The 14443-nt window shown below is 40.2% G+C and overlaps 1 protein-coding gene across 3 annotated transcripts; it reads right to left on the bottom strand.

Annotated features, from left to right (window-relative positions):
- Positions 1-833: 833 nt before the first annotated feature.
- Positions 834-9342, bottom strand: pold4 (DNA polymerase delta 4, accessory subunit). Of its 3 annotated transcripts, XM_079160416.1 has the most exons (6): positions 9246-9320; positions 7710-7762; positions 6567-6682; positions 5834-5917; positions 4971-5082; positions 834-1012 (listed from the first exon to the last, which is right to left on the bottom strand). In XM_079160416.1, exons 3-6 carry the CDS (start codon positions 6670-6672, stop codon positions 988-990), a joined length of 327 nt encoding a protein of 108 aa, XP_079016542.1. In that variant the 5' UTR covers positions 6673-6682; positions 7710-7762; positions 9246-9320; the 3' UTR covers positions 834-987. The 3 variants fall into 3 exon arrangements, with proteins under 3 accessions (XP_079016542.1, XP_079016541.1, XP_079016540.1); XM_079160415.1 differs by lacking the exon at positions 7710-7762 and having other exon boundaries at positions 9246-9342; XM_079160414.1 differs by lacking the exons at positions 7710-7762; positions 9246-9320 and adding an exon at positions 7420-7517.
- Between the last annotated feature and the right edge of the window lie 5101 nt (positions 9343-14443).

Below are 14443 nucleotides of genomic sequence, written 5' to 3' on the forward strand. Positions count from 1 at the left end.
ATCTCAGAAAAATTGCCTTAATGTAAGTAAATAACTGGTGAAGTTACATGGTGATATCTAATTAGGTAATTGTTTATCCTATTCCCCTGTAGTTTCTTCTAAATGTATGTAATTTTACAAAACATATCTTTAAAGAACCTTTCCTCAAAATGAGTCTTTTTAGACTCTTTTAGACCCACCAAACCTTCCAGTTGTATTCCTATCTGTACTCTGAAGGCTTTTACAGAGGGGTTTGTTAATATATCATTCATAGCACATATTTGATAAGATAATAACCTCATTTGAATATTTAATCGTAGATTTTTGTACATTTTCAGAAAACCCATTATACAAAAAAAAGGTTTCATGAGGTCTCCCGTTAAACTTGAAGAGTACATTCTCTGTTTTTCAACTGCATTCTCAATGGATAAACACTAGCTCCATGAAGAGAGTCCTTTATATTACAAGAAGTCGGGGCCATGTATGTGTATTATCATTTCATGTTCCAATAACCATATTTCATCATTTTAACCACTAACATAGAATAACTTTTCATGAATGCTGAACTCTTCCAATGTGTCCATCTCTTGGTAGCATTGTAGAACACATGCGCTCACTCATTCTCTACCTCATGTATCCCCTGGAGTTGAGAGAGACGGTGTTAAGCTAGGACAGTTATAAAAAGACTGAGGCAATATGTCAGTGTGTAGATCCCATGGGAGATCCCAGAGGGTAGGAAATGATCTGAGTGTGTAACACTTTGTCATTCAAGTCTCTTTCACCATTTCACAGCGAGGTAATCCCTCACTCCATTATACATCACAAGATAGAAGAAGCCAGTATTTTTAGTAGAATTCTTTTTTAATCAAAAATGTGAATAACAACTTTCATGGAGAAGACAACCTAGTACCATACAAAGTAAATCCTCTGAGAGACACATTTGTGATTTGGGGTGATACATAATTAACTTGACTTTTGTTGGAATTTGCATTCTTTTCTCTTTCTTCTTCACAAAGGATATTCACTCCACAGACTGAAAGAGAAAGAACACAATCATTACCAACAAAGGAAGGCCGACTTTATTCATATGAATCTGTGTCTCTAAGAGGTAGAGATGAATGGCATTCCTATTTTCTTAGCAGTACACGAACTTTGCCTAAATGAAATGGAGACTAAAATGAATCATAATTATGATTTACTGTAAATCTGTAGGATCACAGAATAATTAAAGAAGAAGAATCCAAGCAGGCCTTGCGTATTGACAGTGTTTGATAGTCTTGGTTTATGGACACATTGTGGGTACAGAGGTTTAATACTCGGCCTTACAGATATAGCTGGTTTCACTTGATAAGAAGATTCCCCCCCGGTGGCAGAGAGAGTTGGATATATTTCATAGCATACATTCTCCATTTCATAGTGACGGTAAGAGATAGTGGTGTAACGGTTGATCCGTGATGCTTTTCTAGTCACCGATCTCTGATAATGTTACATTGTAAACAACCAAAACGAGTTCATTGACAGGAGGAGAGCTACGGTTCTGTTCACTTACATTATGATGCCTTCAGGCTCTGTTCAGTGAAAATCAGGATTGGGCAAAAGTAAGTTATAACGTTATCATGATGTGTTCACATGTAATCTGTAAAATGTAGTTTTGGTGATTCACTAGAATAAATCCAGTAGTTTGAAGGAGATGTTTCACATGAATATAAAATAGATATTAGAGATGAATTATGACCTGTTAAGCCTCCTAACACTAACTCTAAGCTCATTATAATACATCATTAAAAATAATAATGACAAGATTTATTTTAATACATAAAAATACAATCTTTTATTTCCTAATTGGAATTGTGTGTTTTTATGAGGGGAAAAAACACTATAAGTAAAGTAAAAGAATAACATTTATTTTGATGTTTACTGACTTCAGAGTGGTTGAAATTATTTTTAGTTTGGAGCCTTGTAGTCCAGCTGCTATAATCAAACAATTATCTTTAATGATCTAAAATTAGTATCAGCGGCAAAAATAAAACATGATCAGGGATCTAAAAGTTCTATTTGCTCCCTTTTTTCTTTTGTGCTGATCCGATCTGTGACTCTGATCCGATCCGTACTGTGAGTTTTATGATCCGTTGCACCACTAGTAAGTGAGATACAACATGTGTGGCAGCTTATGTATATTCATGTCTTAGCTTATGAATGACATCATTGATATGCTGCCATATTGATAATACATATTTTACACTATAATTGTTATACATTTCATGGTAATAACACATTATGATTTATTACATGGCATGAAGATAAAAAATCTGAATTAACGGGCAGGTCCATCTCTTTTCAAAAGGAAACGCACACTCAGCTGATAGCAAAAAGCAGTGACGAAGGTTACCACAGTAAGCTATTCAATAAGGTTATGAACAGTGTGAACGTCAGCACTAGCTGAGTCAGCGTCAGCTGTGCTAAGTTTGAGAATAACTGAAAGGGTTAGTTTGGATTTTTTAAAGTGGAGTTGTATGTATACTGCTCTGTTCTGAGAGGTAAAATGACTGTTTTGTCAATGGAGTCTGGTGTCTTTGAAGAGTGCGATATAACAGCTTCAGTTCCCTGTCAGAAAGGGCCACCTGATGGCGAGGACAAGCGGCTGTGGATGGGACGGGGAACTAAAGCTGGAATACCGCTCACCAGACTTCCATGATGGAAAAACCTAACAGGTTATGTTTTTAGGTATTTAGAAGGGGTACTAGCCTGGAGACCCCCCACCGTGTCAGGACCCAGCATCCTGAAAATACACCAGGGCAGAGAGTATAATCCTCCCAGTCACACAGCATCAATTCCATGTTGTTTCAGTAAAGATTGCACATATTTTAGAGAGCAACCAGGATGTAAGGGGGAAAAAAAGAAAAGAGCACTGAGACCATGTTTCTATCGAGGTATATAGAAACCAAGGAATGAATTCAGCTGTGTAGTAGGAAAGGTGAGTATCTGCTGATGGAGAAGAAGCAGCATCATCATTCCTGTGTTTGTGTGATAAACAGTCCACCACATGAAGCTCTGGCTCAGCCCCTCCTTTGATTAAAAAAAGGGCTAATAGAACAATGACTTATTAGGTCTGTATGATTGTTAAGCATTACAAAATAAATAATACAGACACATAATTGTATTAAAAGTTGCTAAAAATAAAAGCTGCAACATTCACAGGAAATAATCCCTGTGTTTACTATTTATTGTAATATTGTACAATGCGTCCGTTGTTCTGTACAACTGCTATTGTTATGCATTAAATATAATATGAAATATTAATAAAACATGTCACTTGGTCTGTTCGCTCAATGATAGAAAGGGGTGCTTCAGGAAAAGGTTGGGAACTACATTAGCGTATCTGTCCCATCACAGCCATGACTACATCAATCTGAAACTTTGGATTCATCTGTAATCTTTGTGCACTATAACAAACCTAAAGAATGTTTTGAACAGGATCAAATTCTACCTTTCACAATTTGGTAAGTAATTTGAATGACAGCTAAATCTTTTCATCTGTGGTAAGACAAACTTCTCTCTACGTGACTTAATAGTTTAACTAGGGCTGCAACAACGAATCGATAAAATCGATAAAAATCGATTATTAAATGTTTTTTTTTTTATCGAAACGAATTTCATTATCGATTCGTTGTGTCGCGCGATTATTACACCACTCAATAAGTCGCGGAGATGTTTGAGTGTTCACAGCAGGCCCGGTCGCCTGAATACCGCAGCTAGGAATAATGGAATAGGACTCCGGTTCTATTTTGTGGGTTTTTCTCTGAACTGGGGCCATGATTAAGAGGGACGGCCGGGGGAAACCTCACCCGGCCCGGACACGGAGAGGATTGACAGATTGATGCTCTTTCTCCATGCTGTGGGTGGTGGTGCATGGCCGTTCTTAGTTGGTGGAGCGATTTGTCTGGTTAATTCCGAAAACGAACGAGACTCCGGCATGCTAACTAGTTACGCGGCCCCGTGCGGTCGGCATCCAGCTTCTTAGAGGGACAAATGGCGTTCAGCCGCACGAGATTGAGCAATAACAGGTCTGTGATGCCCTTAGATGTCCGGGGCTGCACGCGCGCCACACTGAGTGGCTCAGCGTGTGTCTACCCTTCACTGAGAGGCGTGGGTAACCCGCTGAACCCCACTCCTGATATTAGTCCATTTTTCTTTTCTTTTTTATTATTACTTTAACAGCTCAGGGATGTTCAAGCAACCTGTTTGAGCACTTTCTGAAGATGTTTTGCACTGTGAATTTGCACTGTCAGTTCTGTTTTTGAATAAAGGGTTAGAAATGAATGCTTTTATGTTTTTTGTTTTTTTATCCGATTCATCGATTAATCGAACAAATAATCGACAGATTAATCGATTATTAAAATAATCGTTAGTTGCAGCCCTAAGTTTAACAGTTATGAGAAAGTAAGTTATATACTGTAGAAATCATTCCTTTAGCATTGACTGCCAACAGAATTGTCTGGCTTAAGGATAATGCTTGTAGTCACATCATTCTAGAGTCATTATTAGTCACTATACAACCATCAGCTATCAATTGGCTCAGTATAATAAAAAAACTATTTGCAGCCATACCTGTTGACAATAGGTTTCTCCCCAACACGGTTCATCCAGATTGGACATGAGGGGAGGGATGGGCCAGAAGAACTAGACATCCATGAAGTTCTTTAGCTACCTCACAGGAATGGAGGATCATGGGATTGCCACTATTATTGATCACACTTAATACCAGAGTTAAACTCATTATTTGTAGTTATGATTATTTTGTTCAAACCACCTTCTACATAGTATTTGAGTATATATCTGCCATTAGAGGACAGATAACACAGACTACCCATATTGCTGGAGGTGGTGGATGACATAGTGAGTATAGGCGTTAATACAAAGTAAGCATTGTGTGGTATCTCAAATACTCTGGGGATACCACCAATGGGGATGTATGTGTGTGTGTGTGTTACCTCAGGTTGTACTCGGGGTCAGTGTGTGTTTGCAGCAGCAGGTCTCTGATCTCCTCAGGTGGGCTCAGACCATGAAGCTTTGCTCTCTTCCATCTCTGCAGCCTGCTGATACCTGGAGAGAGATAGAGATGATTCTTGTGGTTAAAAGCTGTGTTTGCACTACTACATCTTTACTGTTCCCGATAACAATGCACAAAGACAGCATCTATACAGCTTTGTGCATTGAGATGACAGTGGACGAGAGACTGTAGTGAAACATGGAAGTCTGTGAACACTGTACAGTCTAAAGCGCAGCAGTAAGACTGAACCAAACAGTAGAGCCTAAGCAAAGAGCTCACAGGGGATTGAGGGGAAGTGCAGAGTTCGTGGTCCCGCTCTGTGGGTCCGTCACTCCATTCATTTTACACGTAATGATTGTTAATATAAATATTGATATATCGCTTCCCATCTTTAAACTAAGCTAGGCAAACCAGATCCTGGTCCTTCACTGAATAAACAAATATCTGATATATCTCATTTAACTCTGAGCTGCAAGAAATGTCAAACAATTATACATTTCTTCTTTTAAATCATTTTGTGAATCATGAAGATCTACTCTTCACGTCTTTATTCTATTTAGAATGCAGCATTGTTACAGTAAAACTGCTCCTCCTCCTTTCCATATGAAACTTTGGTGAGTCAGCTGCACTATATGTTAAAATAATGTATATATATATATATATATATATATATATATATATATATATATATATATATATAAATACAATATTATATTATATTGTTCTATATAATATTCAAACCACTTTACCTTCTTCCAAAGCCAGGTATTCCCCAGTGAGTGTGTGTGTAGGTATGTCACCAACCTGTGCACGGCCCAAATCTCCAGTTCAGATCAAAGTGTGTGAGTCTCTGCAGCTCCTCCTCTCGGCCCGTTTCAGTTTCAGGCTCTGCTCCAATGAAAAGATCCAGAGAGAATTCAAGTCAATGCTACTGTATCACAACACTGCTCTAACATTGGTAATATTCAACTGAAATGTAAATTACATTTGAAAATAAATATTTCATTATCTTTTTAATGTTTAACATTTTTTTTTTATTTAACAAAAACTCCAAAAACTCCAATGACCCATCATTTTCATTGAACACCAGATTAAGTAAACACAGCTTTGTTTCCAACAGAGCAAGCCCCGAGGAGGAGCGCCAGCATTTGGAGCTAATTTACATAGAGGCCAAACGGTGGAATTATAATTACAATCCGTCACGTGATGCCACGGAGCCCAAAAGTACTTTTCCCCATAGACTTACATTAGAGACATTATATAATTTGATATATTTATATTATACTGTGACATTGTGATCTTTACAGGGGACATACAGAAGGTGTGTGTCAGTAAGGAGAGACATTTTAAAAGCTACCTGGAACTTAAGGTAACACAAATCAAAATATGAAGAGTTATGAAAATGTGTAAAATATTGTTTAGTCTTGTTTAGATGGGGATTGAGATCTGTAGTTTATGTCTGTTTCACTTAGCTACCACACAGACCATAGCTCGCCCAAACATGAGCATGAGCTCTGTACGCACTGCTGCTCTTCACCTTCCTGCGGCGGCGGAGGAGTGGGCCTCTTCTTTCGTTTCACCCCATTCCTTGCTTTCTTCACCACCTTGAATGAATCCGTTATCAGTCCACGCTTGGTTGTCATGGTGACTGATCTAGAACACACAAAAAGGCATACACTTTACTCTTCTTTGCTGTTTATAGTTTGGTGAATGTTGTCCTAAACACAGCAATGTGTTGGGAGGAGGGCAGGCCCTTGTGAGTGATTCACATTTCCCCTCAGATACAGGCAGGCGTTAGAGAAGAACCCACTCTATTTAAATATGGTGTCATGAGCGATGTATTCCCTTGGAGAGGCAAACCCATCTCCGTCAGGATTTTCCTTTTTGGGGTAAAATAGTCCACGACACTTTGACGGTTCCCTGTCTGGGTTACTTGTGTGTGTTCCTTTAAGCCAGCAGGTACCAGAGGTGGTGGGCCCGGTGCGCTCCCACTATAAGGCTCCGCCTTCTTGCCAACCAGTGCCGCCTTCCTATCACCCTGTGGAGGAACGAGGACGGCTCGTTCGCGACCACCATTGCCAATTAGATACCTTGTCAGGGCTAATAAACTCTTTACCTTTGGTCAACTGTCTGTGTCTCCCTGAGTTAGGTCATGGCTGTCAGAGCCAGGTCGTGACATATACGATATACGAAACTATAATTAATATTTATAAATTAATTGAATGAAATTAATAATTTCTTATTTTTGTTTATGTTTTGTCATGTACAGGTATATACAATAATGACTGCTGGGTAGTTAGTATGTTGATGTTGTTTAATGTCACGTCTCTATTTGATGTAATGAGACGATACGATATACGGTGGATTGTAAGCAGAGGGAGGAGTCATACCTTTCTAACATGAAAGCAGAAGTAAGTAGCTACAACCGTCATAAGGCGTCCACTGGGGCCCAGCGTCACTACCTAACTCCACTGACACGGCAGACCTGCTTCAAATGAGAAGGGGACTAATATTAGATTTGAATGAATCAGCGTGAACACCAAAGTAATTGAATTGAGTCTGGACCCCTTTGAGTTAAGTTTGTATCACACAGATAAGAACATGAGTAAGTCATCAGCATGTAAGCACACTTTCTGTTAGAGACCACTACAGGTTATAGCAGACTCACGCTTTCACTTACATTTACTTAGAAGTCTCTACTCAGAAGTTCCAGTGTGTAGTATTTCAGTGGATCTATTAGCAGAAAGGTAATACAGTATGCATTACTATGTTTTCATAGTGTATAATCATCTGAAACTAAGAATCGTTGTGTTTCCATTAGCTTCGAATGAGTCCCTTATATCTACACAGCCATGTTTCTTCAGTAGACAGAATGGACAAATCCAGCCCTGGCTCTAGAGCGTTACCTGAATGCCACCATAGCTCTCTACATGCTTTTCAAACTGCACCAAAGATACTCTATAACTAAAATGCTGTTTTAAATATTTAGCGTTACAAAAATGAGTTAGCTAGTGTGATCGTGAACGTTAGTTGACGGATCTCTCAAGAGTGTGTTGCTGAGACTGAGAAGGGTCTCGAACCGAGTTACATTTCTCCTGATATGTCTGTCTGGCGTGTGAAAAATTGGTCCAATATTTATATCTATGGAGCGAGAGAATGTGTCATAATCTGTGTTCATGTTCATTTCTCGTATTTGGATTCAACACACTCAGAAAAGGGGCGGGGCAGTGGCAAAACCAACATGACACAGATACAGGAAACTGACTCTTAGTGGGGTGTCTCCTTCAGAACTGTCTCTGACTGTGCTAACCTGAGCGGCACAGTGTAAAACCTTGTGGCCGCCAGCTGCCAGTTGACTCCCATTGCTCCTAAAGTGGTGTTATTGTGGTAAGGATCAGTGGGTTGCAATCTGCAACAACAACACTAGATGCTGCCAAATCTTACACAGTGTACCTTTAATAATAACTCACTATCAAGCTGTAATTAAGTGATAACATGTTAGCATTCACTGTCTGCTTCAAAACATTCACATTAATCTCTTATGTGAAGTTGAACATGTCTGGGAAAAGCCTTTACTAGGCTTACATCCGGTTTTAACTTTCAAACTAAAACAACTCTGACGGCAATTATCATCTCAATTATATTATATTTTACAACTGCTCGTATAAGTAAATGATTATAAATGTCATGTCACATCAAATTAAACTTAACAATATGATATATGTTGACATGCTTCTCTGTAATATATGCCGGTGTGAAAATGCATCATAATGTTAACGACTCTTGGCGATTGCTATCTGGGTTTCCTCTTAACTTCGGAACTTCACACTAATACAAGCTATTCCAATGAGATTGTGAATTACTGCATTGTGACCCGGTAGCCTCTACTGCCACTCCTTTCTACCTCCACAGAAGCTTACAGGGACTTAGTTGGAAGGATGTGGAGAGTTACGACAGCATTAACCAGTTATTACAACTTTACATCCACCTATCAACAACGTAACTCGGTTACCTTCCAGACGGCTTTACGGATTTACACCAGAAGAGTCTAACGTTGAGTAATCGACACTGAACGCTGCAGGAAACAATGCTTCATTATAGCCTCTTATATGCAGTCTATGATTAATCATTACAGCATACGCTGTAACGTTCTAATAATACGTAAACGTGTTTCAGCGCGCACAACTTCACGCTCAGCTCAGTCTATTGAACTCACCTCGTTCAATAGACGAAGAAACGCACTCCAGACGTTTCTCTCTGCTCAGTGTATTTTCTCTTCATTCGGTCTGCAGCCAAAACAGTGTTCTTCTTCTGTCTCTACGGTAGACTCGACACTGTTGAGCCTCTTTGCTGCCGCCTGCCGTTATTTTCCGTGTATTGCAGGTCGGCAGTGAGCTACTAAAGTGCATTACTATGGAGTCAAATCTAGGTCAATAGTTTTGAGCTTTAAAAAAAAAAAATGTGAACCTGAAAGTTAAAGTTGTGGTCTTGAACATTGAAAAATACAGCAATGTATTCAAAATAAAAATAAGTGAATGAAACGTTGTTTGGGGTTGAATATAATTTTTATTTGGTTCTGGAATTTTTTTAATTAAATATTTATTTTCATTTTTCACTTTCATATATATTTTGATATTTGAGATCATATATTTTTCACTTTCGGATTTTATATTTTCAGATTAAAATCTTATTTTTTCTGTTTCACATTTCTTTTCACTTTCAGATCGTTTTTTTTCAGTTCAGACTTTTGGCCCTGATCTGGCGTGGGGGGCGTGGCATCAACTGAAAGGGGCGTGTAATCATGAGTGACAGCATAACAAAGAAGGCTGAGGACCTTCCTCGACCACGTTGTCTGTAGGCACCGCGAGAATTATGATGCAACACTTTATATACACCATATTCACGTGAATCAGTGGTGGGGAAAACCACTGGTTCGGTTAGTCTTTCGCTCCTGTACCCATGTCGGACGACCGATTTGCACGTCAAGACCGCTATGACATCGCCGTAGACCACTGTGAGGATCAGCGCGTGTCCCGAGAGGTTGAAGCACGACCACCGGGGCAGCGTGTAACTGACAGAGAGGACGTTGGAGGGGATGCTTGCCAATTAACGGGAGAAGACAGGAGTGTTGGCTCCTGATATCGGCGGGGTGAGAGTACCACGACTTCATCAGCAGAGGGCAGCATTCGCCAGCGCAACCTACAGCTCTGCAAATAACCTGTCCACCGGCTTCAGCGTGCGGTGACTGTTTCATCTCATCGCGGTCTTCATGAGACTCGGCTTTCTTTCTCGCAGACTGCATCAGGGTTGACTGTGTTACACCACAACTTTATGGACATTTTGAAAGAGAGAAGAAATTGTGGTTAAGTTATTGGTCTACTTATGACAGTGTGTTCATCTATTATAGCCCAATTGTTGTTCTTGCTTTACTAGTGGCATTGTTATGAATGGTTTAATGTTGTGATCTGAGAGTTCAAATGCACTTTGTAATGAGTATATTAAGTGGTTAATTTGAGAAAATTACTCAGACGTACATAACATAAGCACTGAGGTTGCTCAAAATTACATGGTTGTAAAGGTTATATGCATGTTAGCAGTTACTTAGTGTTACAGTGTTATATCTGAAATGTACAATGTCTGTGCACAGTGAAGAATCACAGGCTGGTCAACTCACTGAACAAATTGAGTCTTTGCAGATAGAACTGACTAAGTTGAACGAACAATTAAAATCACAAACTGATGATGTTGAAAGGGAGAGGTTAGAGTTACTCATAGGTGATATTTATGCAAAAATAGAAATACACAGAGTAGCAATAATAGAGCCTACCTCTACCACTGAGCTAGTTGAACCCAGGAAATCCAAACGAAAGAGAAAGTTAACCTCCAAAATGTTGGCGCTGAAGCAACTAGAGGCTTCTCATGGAGAGAGTAAATTCTTCAGGCTATATCAAAAGCTGGAAAGAAAAGGTGAAAGCAACACATGCTCAACTTAAGGATGAGTGCTCCGACCAAGACTTAGTGTACATGATGGATGCGGCTGAAGGTCTGGAGACACAAGTGAAAGACACATACGAATTTATAAGATCTCAGTCTGTGCCTTCTACAGAAATTAAAAGAAAGATGGATTCTTGCACTGCAGTAACAAGAGATTTGATGGGGCTCATAAATGTACGCATGAGCGAAGTGGGGCAAGAGGAGTTTGATGCTAAAGCAGAAAATGCAAGACTTTGTGTGGTTCCTGACAAAGAGTATGCCCAATCAATATTTGGAACAATAATCTCTAAATCCACTGTTCGTGGTCGCACTCCAACTCTTCATCGGAACGGCAAAGCATCACAGTAAAAAGAGCAGAATGTGCTGCACAGTTGGCTGCAGAGACAATTGCTGTGAAAAGGCAAGAACTTAAAAGACTGGAAAATCAGAGAGATCTTGAAGTAATAGCTGCTAAGCTTAGGGTATATTCAGAAGCTGACTCGGGTGAAGCCTTGGATGAGAGAAGCGTAGTGTGTAGTGAGATGGCCAATTGTCCTCCAGTTCCTCTTACAGAGATTAAAGGGGAACAAACATGTAAGAGCAATAACAGTGAACATACAAACAGGACTAACAACGAACTATCATTAGTACAAGCCCTACATGACACAATGGTTCTTACCAGACTTCCTGCACCTGAGCCTTCAGTCTTCTCAGGGGACCCACTTAAGTTCTTAGAGTGGAGCATGAGTTTTAAGACATTAATAGAACAGCAATGCACAAATCCAGCAGACAGGTTTTTCTATCTGCAGAAGTACATCAGTGGTGAGGCACGATCTGTATTGGATGAAAGCTTTTATCGAAAGGATGATGAGGCCTACGACCAGGCATGGGATACACTAAATGCCCGCTATGGCCACCCTTTTGTCATCCAGCGTGCATTGAGAGAGAAACTGAACAACTGGCCAAAGATTGGCTCAAGAGAGTCAGTTAAACTGAGACAATTCAGTGATTTTTTGACAGCCTGCAGCAATGCCAAGCCACACATCAAAGAGCTCCAGGTGTTAAATAATTGTGAAGAGAATCGGAAAATGCTGCAAAAACTCCCTGACTGGGTGACCTCTCGCTGGAATCATCACGTCACAAAGCAGTTGAAGAAGCAGAAATTGCATGAAATCCTGTAACTTCCTTTCAAGCCTTGAAGATTACTGAAGAAAAGCAAGATACAAAGCACCCAAAGGCTAATGCGTTCATTACAAGTGTGAAAGCACCTGATAAGACTGTGAAGAGAACCTACAATGCTGTGGAGAACAGCTCAAATGAGTCAAGCAGATTTAAAACTCCTCATCTTCAAACCCTATCATATGCCTGTGTTGTGGAGAGAGCCATTCCATCCACAAATGCCGGACATTCGCCAGTAAGCCTGTTGAAGAAAAGAGAAGGTTTGTATTTGACAACGACCTCTGCTTTGGCTGTCTTAGGAAAGGACATAATTCAAGAGACTGCAAAAACAAAGCAATTTGTGGTACATGAAAGAAGTATCATCCAACACCACTCCATGTGAACCGTCCATCTGCGTCTGCAGTCCCATCTCCTTCTCACGCCACGCAAGCAGATGAAAACATGTCTTCTGTTATGTTCACAATTTCTCAAACGAAAGGCAAAGGAAAAAGCCCCCCTCTTTCCTCCTGATCCGTCAGCAAGATAAGGCCGAATCAGCTGGTTTGAGTTGAAATCAAAAGGAATTTAATATTAACAAACGCAAAAGCAAATACAGTTACAAACTGAATCACACTATGAATTACAAAACAAATATATATATTTCATGAACTAGAGGCCCAATCCACACCACACGACAGACTGGTGTATCTTCCCCATGGTCCGGAGGAGGTCTGATTATCTCCAGGGATTCACAGTTCCTTTGTCCCTCCAATGTCTCTGAAATGTCTCATATTACACATTTCTTAGCCCATCGATCAGCTCAATGATTGGCTGAACCCTTCGGACTTCAGTCGGCCACTTCCTTGACCAATTCCTCCCCCCTTCTTGAAGGCTGTGCTCAGAAACTCTCAGAAAATTTGTATTACCTTTTGGTGTCATAAATTCTCTGGTTTCTCTCACAGTGCACAATACATTCAGTAACTCTCCTTTTAGTTTTAACCTTCTACAAGTAAACATATTGTAACACATAATAGTGCTGGGCAGTATACCGGTTTTAATTTCCCTTTTGATATGATTTTTTCACACACCGTAATACCGGTGCATAGCCGATCAACTGCTGTCTTCAACAGGCAGCAAAACATATTGTCTGCCACTAGTAGCACTACACTCAGAGCTAGTTGTCTTAAGTGTATTGAGAGGTACCCCTAATCATGGTTATAACTTTATAACACAACAATTAACAACCAACAGCTAACACTCTTAACAGGGCTAAACACCACGACACAACAGTTTGTGACACATAAACAATTTGTAACACTAATAATTGTACATTTATAAAATTTCACCGCCGAACTGCATGCTGGGTACAGCTCACTAGTTAGCCCGCTAGCACAACAGTCTGTTAACAACAAGAGGCTCTGTCACTACAGTAACGTTACATTAAAGAACAGAGCGATGCAGGATGAACATAGACAGACCGGAGATGCACCAATAGAGTCTGTGCCCAAGAAACGAGCCGTGTCTGTGTGGTATTTGTTATAAATGTACATTGATACATAGAGGGTGATAAGAAGCTGTACATGGAGGGACTTAGGACCCAGGGGAATGTAGGTGAAGTGTTGAGGCTGGAACTTCACGAGAGGAGGTAGGCTGCAAACTTTCGCCGCTGCTGACTTCCAGCAACGGAGACTAATCAAAAACGAACTGGATCCACTTAAAAGTCAAAAATAGTATTTAATAAAAAGATAGCAGATACAACTGCAACCACGAAGGTAAACAATGCAAACTGATGCACTCAATTGCAACCTAATGTTTTACAAATGCAATCTGAAATACACCATGCATGGTAATGTTCTCGAGAACAGAGTCCACGTGCAATTTCACTCACAGGTCCGACCTGGCCGGGTTCTGAAAAACGAATATTGCCGAGAACTGAAACTTTCTCTCTCAAACATTCTTTTTATGTTCTTTGATGGCTGGAAAGCGCCCCAAGCCGTCGCAAAACATAAAGGCCGTCATCCAGGGTCAGTGATTGGTTTCCGATTGATCTGACCCCACCTCCATCGATCCGTTGCTCATCTCAGTGGCTGGTTCCTTGTGACATCACCTCTGACATCACCTCTGACCTGGGACCGCATGGTCTTTCCCAGGAGTCCTCTCTGTTACTTTATGGCCGTCTGCTTCCTCATCAGTTGTCTCCGGTTCTCCTCCTCCTTCCTTGGCCATTTGTCCAGCACCTCTGTGTCCCCTTTGATGTCCCCTTTGATGTCTCTGAAAAGCCTT

Source organism: Pholis gunnellus (genome assembly GCF_910591455.1).
Source record: "Pholis gunnellus genome assembly, chromosome: 5".
Lineage (NCBI taxonomy): Eukaryota > Metazoa > Chordata > Actinopteri > Perciformes > Pholidae > Pholis > Pholis gunnellus.

Excerpts from the sequence above, each read along its gene's own strand:
- pold4 (XM_079160414.1), bottom strand. Across the intron at positions 5,083-5,833 it reads GAGATTTGGGCCGTGCACAG|GTATCAGCAGGCTGCAGAGA; the intron begins GTTGGTGACATA and ends ATCTCTCTCCAG. Across the intron at positions 1,013-4,970 it reads GACCCCGAGTACAACCTGAG|TCTGTGGAGTGAATATCCTT; the intron begins GTAACACACACA and ends TTTCTCTTTCAG.